Source organism: Fundulus heteroclitus, chromosome 9, assembly GCF_011125445.2.
Source record: "Fundulus heteroclitus isolate FHET01 chromosome 9, MU-UCD_Fhet_4.1, whole genome shotgun sequence".
In the NCBI taxonomy this organism is placed as follows: domain Eukaryota; kingdom Metazoa; phylum Chordata; class Actinopteri; order Cyprinodontiformes; family Fundulidae; genus Fundulus; species Fundulus heteroclitus.
Window position 1 is genome coordinate 18,524,399 of NC_046369.1, and position 14,809 is coordinate 18,539,207.

General features: G+C 36.1%; 1 protein-coding gene across 2 annotated transcripts; it reads right to left on the reverse strand.

Moving 5' to 3' along the window:
* Nucleotides 1-4,371: 4,371 nt before the first annotated feature.
* Nucleotides 4,372-13,585, reverse strand: LOC105921720 (chloride channel CLIC-like protein 1). Of its 2 annotated transcripts, none has more exons than XM_012857575.3 (8): nucleotides 13,488-13,585; nucleotides 12,710-12,799; nucleotides 12,302-12,514; nucleotides 11,008-11,148; nucleotides 10,824-10,923; nucleotides 10,115-10,212; nucleotides 7,951-8,097; nucleotides 4,372-7,397 (listed from the first exon to the last, which is right to left on the reverse strand). In XM_012857575.3, exons 2-8 carry the CDS (start codon nucleotides 12,797-12,799, stop codon nucleotides 6,927-6,929), a joined length of 1,260 nt encoding a protein of 419 aa, XP_012713029.3. In that variant the 5' UTR covers nucleotides 13,488-13,585; the 3' UTR covers nucleotides 4,372-6,926. The 2 variants fall into 2 exon arrangements, with proteins under 2 accessions (XP_012713029.3, XP_035997052.1); XM_036141159.1 differs by having other exon boundaries at nucleotides 4,372-7,839.
* Nucleotides 13,586-14,809: the final 1,224 nt, after the last annotated feature.

Below are 14,809 nucleotides of genomic sequence, written 5' to 3' on the forward strand. Positions count from 1 at the left end.
TTTAATTTATCATAACAGCTGACTTCTCGAGTATCTTGACTGTTCATCCTATTGCATTACTCTCTTTTTGGTGGTGAAATATATATTTTTTATTCAATTTTACCAACTATGGATATTCATTGATGTGTTTTAATGTAAAACAAATAACCCTATTTTCATAACTGCATTACCTTGAGCACTATTTGATGATGTCTTTACACTTTTTGAGTGTTTTTTGTAGTTTTGTAGTGTAGTTTTCTGTTGTTGTTTGTTTTGTGTGTTTGTTTGTTTTTTACTTAAATTGATTGCATTTTCCAAATATGGATAGGTTTGAATCTGACCCTGCCTAGAATTGACTTGGAAGGGGATTGCAAGACAGTGACCTAGTCTGGTCAGCATAAAAATTTAAATAAATTCCAGTTGCAACCCATCTAAAAGGGATCAGAATTGGGTCCTGAGCTCTTTTGTGTAGAACCCAGAGAAACCCTTCTTACACTTTATATATTATTTTACTGTATGAATTAAATGAAATCATTTAACTTTGCAATGAAGAAATATTTTTGAATTCATCAGCCATGTACAAACCTATTTGATAGCCACATGTTTGCTGAAAACTATTCTTCAGGTTTTAATTTCAGTTTTTACATGATGGCAAATAGCTGTTTTGGATGAAGCTGTGTGTGTAGCGTCTTTTATGTTTTGTTCGCTGTTGAATCTAGGTCTTGTTGAGGTAGAAAAGTAGTTTCTATCATTTAGGTGACCCTCTCCCTGTCAAAAGGATACAATATGCACATATTTGTAACATGCATTAGTTAATATATATGTTTGGATTACTTTTTTTAGTGAAAGTGCTGCTGCCCCCAGAAGTGGAGGCACTTGGTTTCAGAGGTAGGTAGTAACTACTTATATTTACTTCAGTACCTTTTTGGACAAAATGTACTTTTAGGAGTAGATTATCTGCACTGTATGTCTTACTTTTAATTGAGTCATATTATTACTCAGACATCGCTACTCTTACTTGAATAAAAATTCTAGCAATTCTTCCTACTTCAAGTAACTTTATGAATAAAGAACATACTTGCTTTAACCAAGAATGCACCTGAGAGCCAAAAACACAGAGTTTATGTTAAAGTGAGACATCTAATTTGTACATGAGCTTTGTTATTTTATTGTCATTTTCTATCTGCTGTGGTCATTGAGCCATTTGAAAGTCAAAGGGACGTGCAGGAAACATTAGATATTGTCATTGAAAGTATTTTGCATTGTTCTAACATACTATATATACAATAACTGCTGTAAGTATTGCTTTCAAGTTTAATGCTGAACAAAAATATTTAGAAAAGTGTTTTTTCTGCCTGAAATTATTTTGTAATTATCGTATTTTTTTTTTTTTTTTTTTGTCTATAATATACCAGACCTTACACATAACCATATATTTTTGTATGTCCAATTACAAGAGGAGAGACGCATGGAGTGGCGCACTGCTTGGACACAAACTGGGGCCTGATCAGTTGGGTCACCCAGGCGAGGGTGTCTGAAGATCAAAGACCCGAAACACCCTGTGACCCAGTGTCCTTCACTGTGTTCAAGCTGCACCGTCAAGGTGTTTCAAAATCTTTAAATATTATATTCAGTTGTTATGATTAGTTACTCAGTACTTAAGTAGCCTTCTTACTGAATACTTTTTTACTCTTACTTGAGTAATTTCTCGGCTGACTAGTTTTTTCCTTTCACTTGCGTAAAAATATGTTGAAGTAGTGTTACTCTTACTTGAGTACAATTTTTGACTACTCTACCCACCTCTGCTTTAGTTTATACAGTTTAGGACTATTTGACAAGCAGACGAATAAAATAAAATAACACTAAGATAATATATTTTGTGCTTTAGAATGTCAAAAATAACCCAAATGCTGAAAAAAAAAGAAAACATGATCCTTAAACGTTTTTGGGTCCTTTGGGGTTACAATATTTTAATCACAGACCCATGTCTGGTGATCTGTTCCTCATCTTTGTCCCCAACAAACATGTTGCTCCATTTACATTGTTTTTGTCATGATCCCTGTTTGTTGGGTATTTGGGTTTCTCTTGTGTCTTTGATTTCATAATTTTCCTGTTGTTTATGTTCTTTAAAGGGGACATGTTATGTAAAATCCACTTTTTTTAGCCCTCCAATATGCCTGTGCAAAGTCTCAGTTATCTGGAACATCGAAACTGCAAACAAGCTCTGGTTGCCTCCAATTTCAGCTTGTTTGCAGCCCTTAAATACATTTTGTTGTGGACCTGGAGTACAGAAAATTTGAATTTAGTCTTTCTGGGTGCTGCTTTGATATCTTAGTATTATTTTTGAGTCATGTTTTTATCCGTTTCCTTTTCTTTGTTCTCTATTACTTTTTTTTTTTTTTTTTTACAATTACATCACAGTATTTGCTGTGGAACTGCTAAACAAGGTCATGGACTTCCAGCTTACCGGTCTCATAAATCTGCCATTTTTATTTCCCTGGGAAACTTTACAGTCCAAGCTAAAGGATGCCTGAAGCTACAAGTAGATAAGGCAAAATGTTGAATTATGCATTACTCTGTCCCCTAGCATACTACAACAATGGCTGAACAGGATGGAGTCGAACACTATGCAACATAGACGGGACAGGGTGTGAGGTGCCTCCATTAGAATTAAAGAGACCGCACCAAAACGAGTTGCTCTGAGACACGCCTCAGAACAGGGGTAAAAAGCGGGAATTAATGAGGTATTCAGACCAAAGCATTGCTGTTTCTTTTTATGTACACCCTAACTGAATGATTTCAATGTAAAAAGGAAGAATTTAGAAGAATGATATGGCCCTTTTTTGTGTTCTGTTCTCTGTACATTGGGTATTATTTTATGTTAGATTTCCCCCTTTGTCTGAAAGTGTATTTGTTTGCCCTTTCAGCTCAATTCATGTTAAATGCCCCCGTTCCTCAGTCTTCCTGCACTCCTTCTACCCCAGCTACTTTACATTATCTCCTGATTAATTCATCTGCATTTATTGTCATTCTCCAATTTTCCCTCAGTATATATGTTCCCCAGTTACACTGCATCATAGTCTGTTCAACTTCCAAGTTCGTTAATCTTCCCATTTCTTCTTTCTTCATGTGCAACTTCTACAGGTTTTCTTTCATATAATTGTTATATTGTCACAAAGCTCCTCCCAAAAACCCTGTCTACAGTTTGATTCAACACACAACCCACAATTCATCACAGTCTTCACTATAATTAAAAAATGAGAAGTAATTTCAGGGGTGTTAATTGTTTTTTCTCTAGTTTCTGTTCTATCTCATAAAACTAACACTTATACACCTAAGATGTCAACTGCTATAAATATGGGATACAGATAGCTTAGCCACATTATTTGATGTCACTGAAACATTTTATTTATTCATAGCAGAAAGTGCCACACCAGCTTTATAGTACAAAGATACAAATGTTAAAAATAAAAACTTTGAGATCCTTCAAATATTATAGAGCTTGAGTTATTTAAAAAAATGATGATAGGCAGTGGCGGCTGATGAAAAAAAATCTTGGTGGTGCTGGCCAATAGATTTCCCTGCCTAACCCAGTACATGCCATCAAATTAAAAGTCGGAAAATTACTACGATTCCACAATAAGCATTTAATTCCCTTCTCAGAATCAGCAGCTTACAGATACATTCAACTATTTACAGCTATATTATGTCTTATTTTGGAAAGGAACAGTATTAAATACAACACTAAAATTCACTAATTCACTATTATGCAGTATGGTGCATGCCAAAGTAGGCATGCACCATATTGTACTATCATTATCTTCAGCCAAACAGTTTCACAATGACACAATGGGTTTCACAACACAACAGAAACACAATAGAATTTCAAAATATGAAAAAAATTATCAGCTGACAAAATTATGTACCTGGTACAATGTTCACAGCACCTTCCAAAATCCTTTCAACATATAGCCCAATATTCAAACTCACTTACCACATGACAAAATGTGTGCGTCTCTCTCTTTGTCGTCGTCACTGTAATCTTTACGTCACTGCCTGACTGACTGCTATCTACATTACTTTATGTTAAAACAGCTTGCCATATACCTATATCACTAAGCAGCAAGGGCTATGATTCCAGTAGCCCCAAAGCCATTCATTTTGGCGATGCTGATTGGCCAAATATTTATACATTTTCCCTAGCAACATTATACGATTGGTTATTTCGCTACACTTGTGGGGCTCCTTGAGTGAGAGCCCTACAGGAGAAATGCTACGTTCTGTCGGTGGAAATGCACTGTTAAATGAGAGTCAACTGGTAGAGTCAATTAGTATAAGTGTTTTAATAATTCATATTACATGTAGCCACATACTATTAATTAAAAACTGACATTAATAATACTTTTGAAATCTAAATATATTTTGACTTTTCCCCTCCACATCTAGGGAGGGCAGCGCCCGAGTGCCCCCTATGGGTCAGCCGCCACTGATGATAGGTACATACAGGGTGCTTCATTACTTCCTTGTCTAGTAGGCTACCTGCCATTGGTCAGGCCTCCTTGGCCTTGCTTGACTTGTGATTGCATGGAAATAAAATAAGTCATCATTCTTAGTTAAGTTTTGATCAATGGATTCAGATCAAGATATCCCTGGGCATAACATACTTTACCAATATGTGGGCTGTTTCACAGAACCAAGATGGAGGATTAAGCCAGGATTTTCCAGATATCCTGGCTGACTCAAGCCTTGGCTCGGTTTCACAAAGTTACAAAGCACATAAGTTACCATGTTGATTTATTCTGTGAAGCTAGCCTGCTCCAGACCAGGCTAACAGCCAGGCTTAATTATTGCTGGTGCCTTCTCTGTTCACTCACTGGTCGCACCGATCAGACACCAATGTGTTTTGTCAGTGATTCCATTTTCTTATATGTGTGTTTTGGTATTTTTTTTTATCAGCCTGCATTAAAATACTCTTGATACATATTAGCATTTAGTCATGTACTATTTAACATTATGATGGTAGCCTATACCATTATTAACTTTATAATTATCCTTGAGGGCAGTGTTACTATTGAAATGTGTATTTGAACGCTGATGTTCCACATTTAACAGAAAGGCCTTCAGTGGACTGTGTTAAAGAGATTAGAGAAATGGCTGATAAAGAAGCAAAGGTATTGTCAATAAAGTCCGGTGTTGCACCATTTTCCACAGAGGTCTGTGACTATAGTGGCTGCTGTTTTGCTGACAGAACAAACATATTTCCCTTTAAGTGCACAAATATGCATTCCTATAGCCCTAAAAAGAAGAAAAAAACTATACAAACCATAAAGCTCAGTGACTCAACAACTGTTAAGGTAAATAATGTTATGTTATTTGATGTATTTTTTAATGAATAGGTAATTTAATTGCAAATCAGGTATCCTACATTAACTTCTTTAAATTTGTTTTAGAGTCTATGCTCAATGTCTTAAATACAAACAATCTTTGTATTCATTATTAATGCCAGTATTAGAAACTGATATGAGGTGAACACTGTCTTCCAAAGGCATTTACCTGAATTCCTTAAACTTGGCTTGACATAGTCACACCTCTTGTGCCTGGATTGGCCTTCGAGAAACAGACAAAGCCAGGATGCACTAATCACGACACGTCAAGCCTAGCTTTACTTCTTATCCTGGATTTCCAAATTCTGCTTTTGAGAAGCAGACCTCAGACCTGGTAAATTTTCCAAATACATATTTGTGTGTAAAGGGTTTTACGGTAGAAGTCTATATAAAAACCCAGCTCATTTTACAAATACATGAATGTCTGTCCCAACTTCAAACTCTTTTTAAACAGGAGGGTCAGGCAGATTCTGCAAGAGAAAATAAAGCCTGGGCCCCTATTGCCAACACATGTGGCAGCAATAAACGATAGGAGTTTTAAGCGTAAAATACAATAAATCATTAAACTTCAACGTCAAAGTCCAAAATGTCCTTAAAGAATCTCAATCCAGAAATATTAATGTCTCACCCGGCTGTGGCAGTTTTTCACTTGGGTGATATTGCACTTACTGCAGGAAAGCATGAGCTTGACAAAAGAAAGTGCCACAAATTAAATATACCCAAAAAAGAACAAAAAAATAATAATATGGCTAAACCTAGCAACAGTGTAATGATTCTAAAGTCATTTTTTAACTTGCAGCCTTTTATCTAAATTTGTTTCTGATAACAGATTGTTTAAAACTGTTAGTGAAAACAAAAAAGAGGCACGATTCCTTTGCATGTCTTATATTTGTATTGGGTGTGCATGGGTGTTGGTGGAGGCATAACGTGTCACAAAAGAGGGTGATGGCTGTAAAGGATCCAAAAAGCACACCTGTTAAGCTTTAAAAGCATATTAATTTCTTAAAAAAGAAGTATTTTTCAAATTTAAAAAATTGTAAATATGTTTAATGGGAACAAGATGCTAAAAATATCAACATAAAGTATTGTGATCCCATTCGAATTAAAACTCCAACACCATGATTATAGCAAAAATATGAAAACACAGTGAAATAGGTAGCCTAAATTAAATCAGTTCAACATAAAAACAATGAAACCAACATCCTCCTGATACAATCAACACATTCTCAACACAGCCACACCCCTGCAGACCACACGATAATTTGCACTGCCTATGTTGGCACAACTTAATTTAGATCTAGTGTTTCTTATTTAATACATTTTGAAAGTCAGTAAGTCTATCACGTAATTAGTATATACAGATGTTGCTAAACTTGCTGCCATAGGTAAAAATTTCTAATCCATTAGAGTTGTTTGTCTGCTGAGCAGCATCCATTTCAATGAATCTCAAGGATGCTGGGGACCTCTGTTCTCCTGCTGAAGTCTTGGATCAGGCATGGGTAGATTCACAGAAACATGTCCCATTTTTCCACATACTGTCAAAACACAACATTTAAAACTCCCCTATGGCAGAGGTGAGGTTGCTGCACCATCTCTGCAAGGTTCATCATGAGAAACTTTCTTGTCTGTTTTTATCTGTTTATTCTTTGCTTGTAAATCTATTTCAGACTTACTGGCCTTTGGTTGGTTTGCTGTAATCATAGCTCTCTTCTTTTTGGCCTTCTTCGGTGTCATCTGCTGGTCTTCAGAGTTGAGTATATTTGTATTCCTCTCCTCATCCGAGCTCTCCTGCTGCTCATCGACATCTGTCTCCTCACTTTGCGAAAGGTCAGCGCTTCCTAGAATCTGTACATTGGGCTCTAGCCTGGTTCTGTTGGGTTGTCTTTGATGAATGTCATTCTGTTCTAACCTCAGGTTGTCATCTTGATGTTGGACAGGTGTTTGTGCATTAACAGGTAAATTCCCTTCCCTCCAGGGTAGAAAATGTCTGAAGTAGTTATTAAAAACAGTTGGCAAGCCTCCAAAAGGAGCCACCATCTCTGCAAGGTTCATCATGAGAAACCTTCATGTCTGTTTTTATCTGTTTATTCTTTGCTTGCAAATATAATTCAGACTGACTGGCCTTTGGTTGGTTTTTTGTAGTCACAGCCCTCTTTCTTTTGACCTCTTCCTGTGTCTCTGGCTGGTCTTCAAAGTTGATAGTAAAGATATTCTTCTCCTCATCAGAGCTACCCTGGCACACTTCGATGTCTGTCTCCTCCCTTTGCAAAAGGTCAACACTTCTTAGAATCTGGATATTGGGCTGTTGCTTGGTCCTGGGTTAATTTTGATCAATGTCACTCTATTCTAGATGCAGATTGTCATTTTGGTGTTGAATAGGTGCTTGTGCATTATCCGGTAAATTCCCTCCCCTCCAGGGTAGAAAATGTCTGACATTGTTTCTAAAAATCGCTGGCAAGCCTCCAAAAGGAATTACCTATGAGTCCAAGACATACAGGGGGGAAAACAAAGTGAAACACATACACCAGTAAAAAGACATACATTAAATAAATGCATTTGTGTGTATATCATGATGACTTATTTTTACCAGAATCCATGCTGCGACTGTGATGAGGACTGGTATCCAGAGGGTAACCGGTAGATCTTTGAGGAGTGCTCGAAAAAAAACACCTATTCCTTCTCCTAAGGCCGCCAGAGGCTCTATCAGGAAGGTTCTGAAGGTATACGTCACTGCCTAAACAGAGGAAAAAAAAAGAATATCATGATGTGTAGCAGGAGAGGTATTCATTTGTCATCTGACTTGTTTTGTTTACTTTTTTGAAAAATTTTAGGTCACCTTTTGGATCCCTAAAGACAAAACCCCTTAAACAGGTGCTGTGTGGGATCCATTTGAGAGTTTGTGTCATGACTGACCAAGCTGAATCAGAATTTATTATGTACATGTGTCTAGTCTAAAACAGCTGGGCAAATAAGGATTATTCGTGTTTATTACAGCCACGTGAGTTTGTGAGGATTAATTTTTTATTCCATAGGTGTGCTGCTTAAGGTGGTTGCTGTCTGGAGTAGATCTGTGATTTTAGTTCTGATATATATTTTTAAAGAACTTCAATTCCTCCCTTTGTGCATCAAGTTGCTTTTTTGACAATTTTCTATTTTGGTATTGGATGCTGTGCTGCTTTGAGGATTTTTGTTGATGTTTTTGAGACATTTGTTGTGATGCATAACCATGTCAACTGGGAGAAGCTAATTAACATCTCAAAAGCTAAAATAACACTTCAGCTACATCACCATTAGATGAGTTGAAAAGGAGTTGCCAAGAATGCAGAGCAGGAACAAGGAGGAGAGACAGGAGAAAATTAAAGCTCTTCCATCTCTCTCTTCCATCAATTAACGCCTGAATCAGGCCTATTTGAACCTCCCATTGGTGTCAACTTCACCATTAATTAACCCTTTAAAACATTAATAATCCTGTGGCTACAACCAATTGGAAATACAAAATACTTTAATGAATTAACTTAATTGTTTTCTTTTCAGACCTCTGACTTAGTAGCAAAAACAGATTTATGCTAATCTTTGTTACCTTTACCTTCATTTATGTTTATGTGAATATGAAATCTAATTAATTTTAAAACAGATTTTGGCCAAGCTTTTTATAGAAACCTGTTCAGCAGTTTTTCATTTGCAGTGACAACACCAGTCAGGTAAAATTGAATTAATTACCAGATTTACATCAAGAAATAAAAAAATACAATTTGAAGTATCCTTCTCTTTACCAAAGTTATATATTATTCAATGTATGCATTCTCTAAGATTTAAATTTTTGATGTTAAACAAAAATCATGTTAATGAATGTATTTATGTGTAGTCAAAAATATTTTAGAGCACTGAAAAATAAAAAGGGAGCTTAAGTATTAACCAGTGCACAGTCACCCATAGAAACAATACAGCAAAAATGCTTTACACCTTTGTGGGGGTTTCTCATACAGCACCACCATGTGGTCACTATTGGTTGCAGAATATGATCAACCTTAAAACATTGCCTATGATAATCCCAACTCTTTAAAGGAGCACAAAGCAATATTTGACCACTAGGTGGTACTTGAGCGCTGTCTGTAGACCAAAAGAAGATGTATATCAAGATGTAAGCCATGCCTGTCTCTACCTCACTCCAGCACTCAGCACCCATTTCCCATTCTCACCTATCAGCTCTTATGCACATATTTGCAAATGATAAAGACACAGCAAAACAGCATCACCTTTCAGGGGAACATGTCTAGTGAAGATAAGTAACTCATAACTTTATAATGTTCTTAGCAAGAAAATGTTTTGATCCGACGGGCGTGCTCTCTGTCATTTTGTGCCTGGCAGTGGTATTTTTTGGGCAGGGAGTAGCTAAGCCCTGAGTGGCAGCTGTTCACATGCACGTACGCACATGCGCGACCAGCCTGACTATGTTAACAAGAGATTGGAGAACAACACATAGAGATGGTGTGTGACGTTTAACCATAGTCAGTCTAAAAAGATACCTTTAGTTCTTCACAAAACTATTTTTTAGTTCTTTCTATCTAAAATAAGGACTTTTTGCTTATTGCTCCTTTAAGAGCAAACGATAATATAACAAGTCCTGGAAATCTATAAGGTTTATGAATAATTAATTATAAACATTTATGTACATGGATACCTGAATGAAAAATGCATCTTCGGCCCATTGTAACCTTACCTTGGGTCAAAAAACAGCAAGAGGGATATACCTTAATTGGAGGTACCTCAAGTATGGGATTAATTAGGATGAGTTTCATGTATTCCTCACAAGGGTCGGGTTGAAGAGTCCAGGTGATTCTGTACCACTCTGAAAATAAATTTTAAAAAAATACAATAAAAAATTTCAACATGGATTACAATTACTGTTACATGTTTTATATTATTTTTCTTTTAGTAAATGGAAAAAAAGCCAACTAATGTTTGTGTTTTTCCAAACCAAGCAATATAATATTACAAATAGCCTGAAAGAAAGTAAATATAGAAAACCAGAAGACTGCAAATTAAGAAATTAAATATAAATAAGTGTACAAATGCTAAAACAGTAATCCATGTACTATTCTTTCTATCTGAAGCTTTTGGGAGGAAAGCCATTTAATGATCACTAATGTTCATGAACAAGAATGAACTCCATTAAAAGAGCACCAGCACCTATTAGATGGTTGACTCTTGTTAAAATTCTGCTGGCCTTGGCGTGTCACTGGCAGATGATTGGTCATACCAGAAGGTACTTCCCCCAGAGAGACACTGAGGATGGCTCAAGAAATGAGTGTAATGGCAGCAGCAGTTACCATGAAACTACTCAAGCTTCACATATTTTTCCTGTGACTTGATCAAAGAACTAAGTTAGTCATCAATTTGAAGAAAAAAAATTATTACCATCTAATCAGAAAATCTAAAGCTTTGTTCCTACTCACTTACCTATAAGACTTTGTATCCAGCTAATTTCCTTTTGTCCCACGCATTTTAAATATAATTTTTCCATCTTCATGATATTGCTCTGGTGCTTCGCAAAGGCCTCCTATTTGAACATAAAAAGACATCTAAATTTCTATACACTGAATAAAAGCAAAACTAAAGGAGAACTGGAGGAGTTTCTTTTCACCTTGTACAGATACAGCCAGTTCCAAGGAATACTGACAATAAAGGAGAAGGCAAATATTGTGCCGAACATCTTGAACCAGGAGACTCTTGGCCTCTGGTCGAAGCAGATAAAAAGTAAGCCAATCATGAAAAAGAACCCAGTCTGTAAAAGACAGGAATAAAACTAATTTCAAAAAGTGGTAAAAGGCAGATGACAGACTGATAGGAAACAAAGATCTATTAGAAGAATAAACTAACATAATCCATAATGCACAGAATACTAAATAATGACAGGAAGCACAAAGGAAGGAACAGAATTTACAAACCAACATATGATACTAAAAGATGAAAAACTGACTGCTCAAGTTATTTTTTTTTACAATATGAAAGCAAAAAGTTTAGCACTTAAAGTTTATGGGTTTAGTACTATCTATTTAATGTTACTAAGGTATTGCTATGCATTCTGCATGTCTTTCCTGTCATCTGTTGATTTTTGCGCCAGATGGCTCGTTGCTCCACTGCTAGTTAGAGTGAGCAGATACACCGGTCTCTCTCCTAATCACCTTCATTCCTCCCTGCTGTGATCCTGCCTATATCTACCTGCCTCTCACAGCCAGTCTCTGCCAGATTGTCAAAAGCCTTATCATATTCTGTTTTGCATTGCCTGTCTTTTGACTATTGTTTCTCGCATTATGGACTGCCCTGTTTTCAGTTTACATTTGCTTGGACACCTCTTCTATTCTGGACATGACTTTGGACTGTTTTTACCAGCCCAGTCCCTTTTAGATCTGCCAGCCATATTCTCTGCTATCTCCGTGAATGACCCTTCCCTGTCTCATGGATTTTTTTTTTTTTTCATGTTTGTTGCTTAGAGATTTTTCTAAATTACTTTCAATGCCATGTATATTGCTAAGAATAGTTCTTCAACTAGCTTGTTGGCATATTTTGGTTGAACAGCTTCAACATGGTTGTTTATCAGTTTTTAGCTACCCATACGATTTTAAAGGTACGAATCGTAATTAGCAATTTTAGATGTCGTTATTAAATCATTTTCTTAAGTGAAATAGAACTTAATTATATCTTGCTCCAATTTTTTTTTATCTTTTAGCACTTTTATCTTAAATCTGTCCAGTTCTACAAATCAACTTTTATCTTTATTTCACATCCATTTGGTGATTTATATTTAAACTATTTGTTATGCATCACTGAGATGTAGGTGCTTAACTTATGATAATTATCATACTGAAGTTAATATATCAATGATCAACCACTGTATAGCTCTTAAAAATGGTTTTGTAAGTATTTTTTCCACTTACTTGGAACAATGGTTCAAGATCCACTCCAACAGTATATGCCACTCTGGTGAGTAAACTTTGAGGTTTAACTTCCACCAGCATGCCACTGAGAGCATCATCCAGAGCCCCTGTCCTCCAGTTGTCTTCTCCCATCAGAAACGACTGAATATCAGCTATAGCTGGTCTAGACAGCTTGATTTTGGCATAGTAGAGATTTTCATTCAAGTCAGTGGGCTGAGGGAGGGATTGGGAAATGTAGATTAACATGGAAATGGCCTGGCTTTTGTTCACCAGACATTTATTAATCAACAAACCCTTTGGTAGTATCCTTTTTGAAAATTGAAAGATCCCTCTGAAAGCTGTATTTTGACTTGAGAACACAATTTTAACTGTTGCTAGATAGTACAATGAAATGACATCCTGACTTACCTCTCCAGCTCTGTACACTTCCCTCATGAGCCTGCAAAGAAAGTTCTTGAACACAGGATCACCGTCCGGTTTTGCCAAGGGAGACATCATCTTCATTCATGTGATATAAATAAAGAAGATTTTAACCCAGAATAAATCTAAACAAATTTATTTACTAAAAACTAAGGTGTTTCTTGTCTTAAAGCTGCAGGGGGAATCTTGTTTCATTATTTTTTTAAGTGGGTATTTCTGTTGCTCTGTTCTGGAAATAGAGTTAATATTTAGGCGATACAGGTAGATGGATAGATTTATGTCATACCTCCTTATCCCTCTCAGTCTTTTAATTACTCCATAATTTATCTTCATTTGTTCTTTAACATTAATTTCTCATATTTTTCTTATGTCCTTCTTTCATACCCATTAGAAGATATTTATTTTTGTTTATTAAAAATATTAGCTTCTGTTTTACTGTTGACCAAGCACTCAGCCTTGGGTGACAATACCAATGAGTTTAAAACATTTATAGATAAATATATGGTTCTGAAAAGTATAAAAGAAGTAAATCTGTCATTGCCTACTTGCTAACAGAACTGTACAGTGATCTTAATCACTTTGCTTCTATATGGTCTACAGAGTGTCATCTGAAAGCCATGAAAACTGCAAGGATTCATGAGAGGTTTTCAAAATCGATACTTTGTTTATTACCAAGAATCATCTCACAGATGAGTTATAAATATCAGGACACATTTGGTTTTATAAAGTATAGCAGTTTAAATATGAGCATAAAACATCTACTAACCTCACATGGGTTCCACACTCTATCCTGTCGACTAGAACAAAGTGAACATTTGATCGTGAGTCAGGCAGCTTTGCATAAGGTGTGTGCCAAGTTTGGCTTCCCTGAAAGCAGCTTCGCTCACTGGTAAACAGGTCTGGGAGGGAGGGAACATACCTGTCAGTGAGGAGGACAGAAAATTTCTTTCTACATAAAGACACGTCAACATCTACCTCACAATTAACTAGCTTACAGAGTGGTTGAGACAAACATATGCTACACAGAAAAGGAGGTTTATGCAACATTTCTAGCAATTAGTTTTTCTCTCATGTTGAAAAAGGTACAGACTGGGATTACAACAATAAAATTAGACCCAAAACATTTTTAGTAAGCGTAGATTAGAAATGTGTAAAGAATGAGTTTGGAAACACCAGTATCCATAATCTCTGTGGTTCAGATATCATCAATGGATTTGTGCAGATCTATTTTGTTTCTAATAAGGCTGATGACACTAATAGATGTTTTTTTTTTTTTTTTTTTTTTTTTTTTTCAGAGAGCCTAACTACACATAATACAACAATGAAATCATTGGATTTCTGGATTGCGGACACAGATGTGAATGTGTTTGCCTCAAGCTCATTAATATGTAAAAGATGAACTACTACTGTATCTTTAGTTATACATGCAGTACAAAAGTTGTAAAAAGTGGCTATGATATCAGGAGATTGGTTTGTTTGCAGTTTTTCATCCATCCAAATATTCTTTATCAGTGGGGCAAGGGGCTAAACCCAGTAGTAAATAGACAACCAAGGGTTTATACCCTGGACAGGTTGCTCATCCATCATAGGGCCCTGACACCATGCATGTACACTCACTCACACTTAAGGGCAAGCCAGGGTACTTGGAGAGAATCTCCGACTGTCAGAAGTGCATAATATCTTTTTAATGTAAAACATTGTGTCCTTCTCCAAAGAATATAAATTGACGATCAGTTTAATTCAGCCAGGCTTCCAAATGAAAAACAACCAGGGCTAGGTTTACTTGGCAATGTATATGTCATGGCTAGAATGACATGCTTGACCGCACTGTTAGTCAGTCAGTCTAGGATGTTTACCAGGTGTCTATGATATTTTTTACTTTGAATCATGTTTTTTCTCCAACAAATAGAGCAAAACTTGTTATTAATCCACCAGAACAAGATCCTGTTTGAAACACTGAAGAATTATAGTTGACAAGCCTTACAATTTTCTTTAAGTCAGGCCAAAACAGAAAAATAAATCACCCCAGAAAGTCTGCCTTTTCATTATTTTTTTTAGTTAGGTATGGATATCGATACTGACAAATGA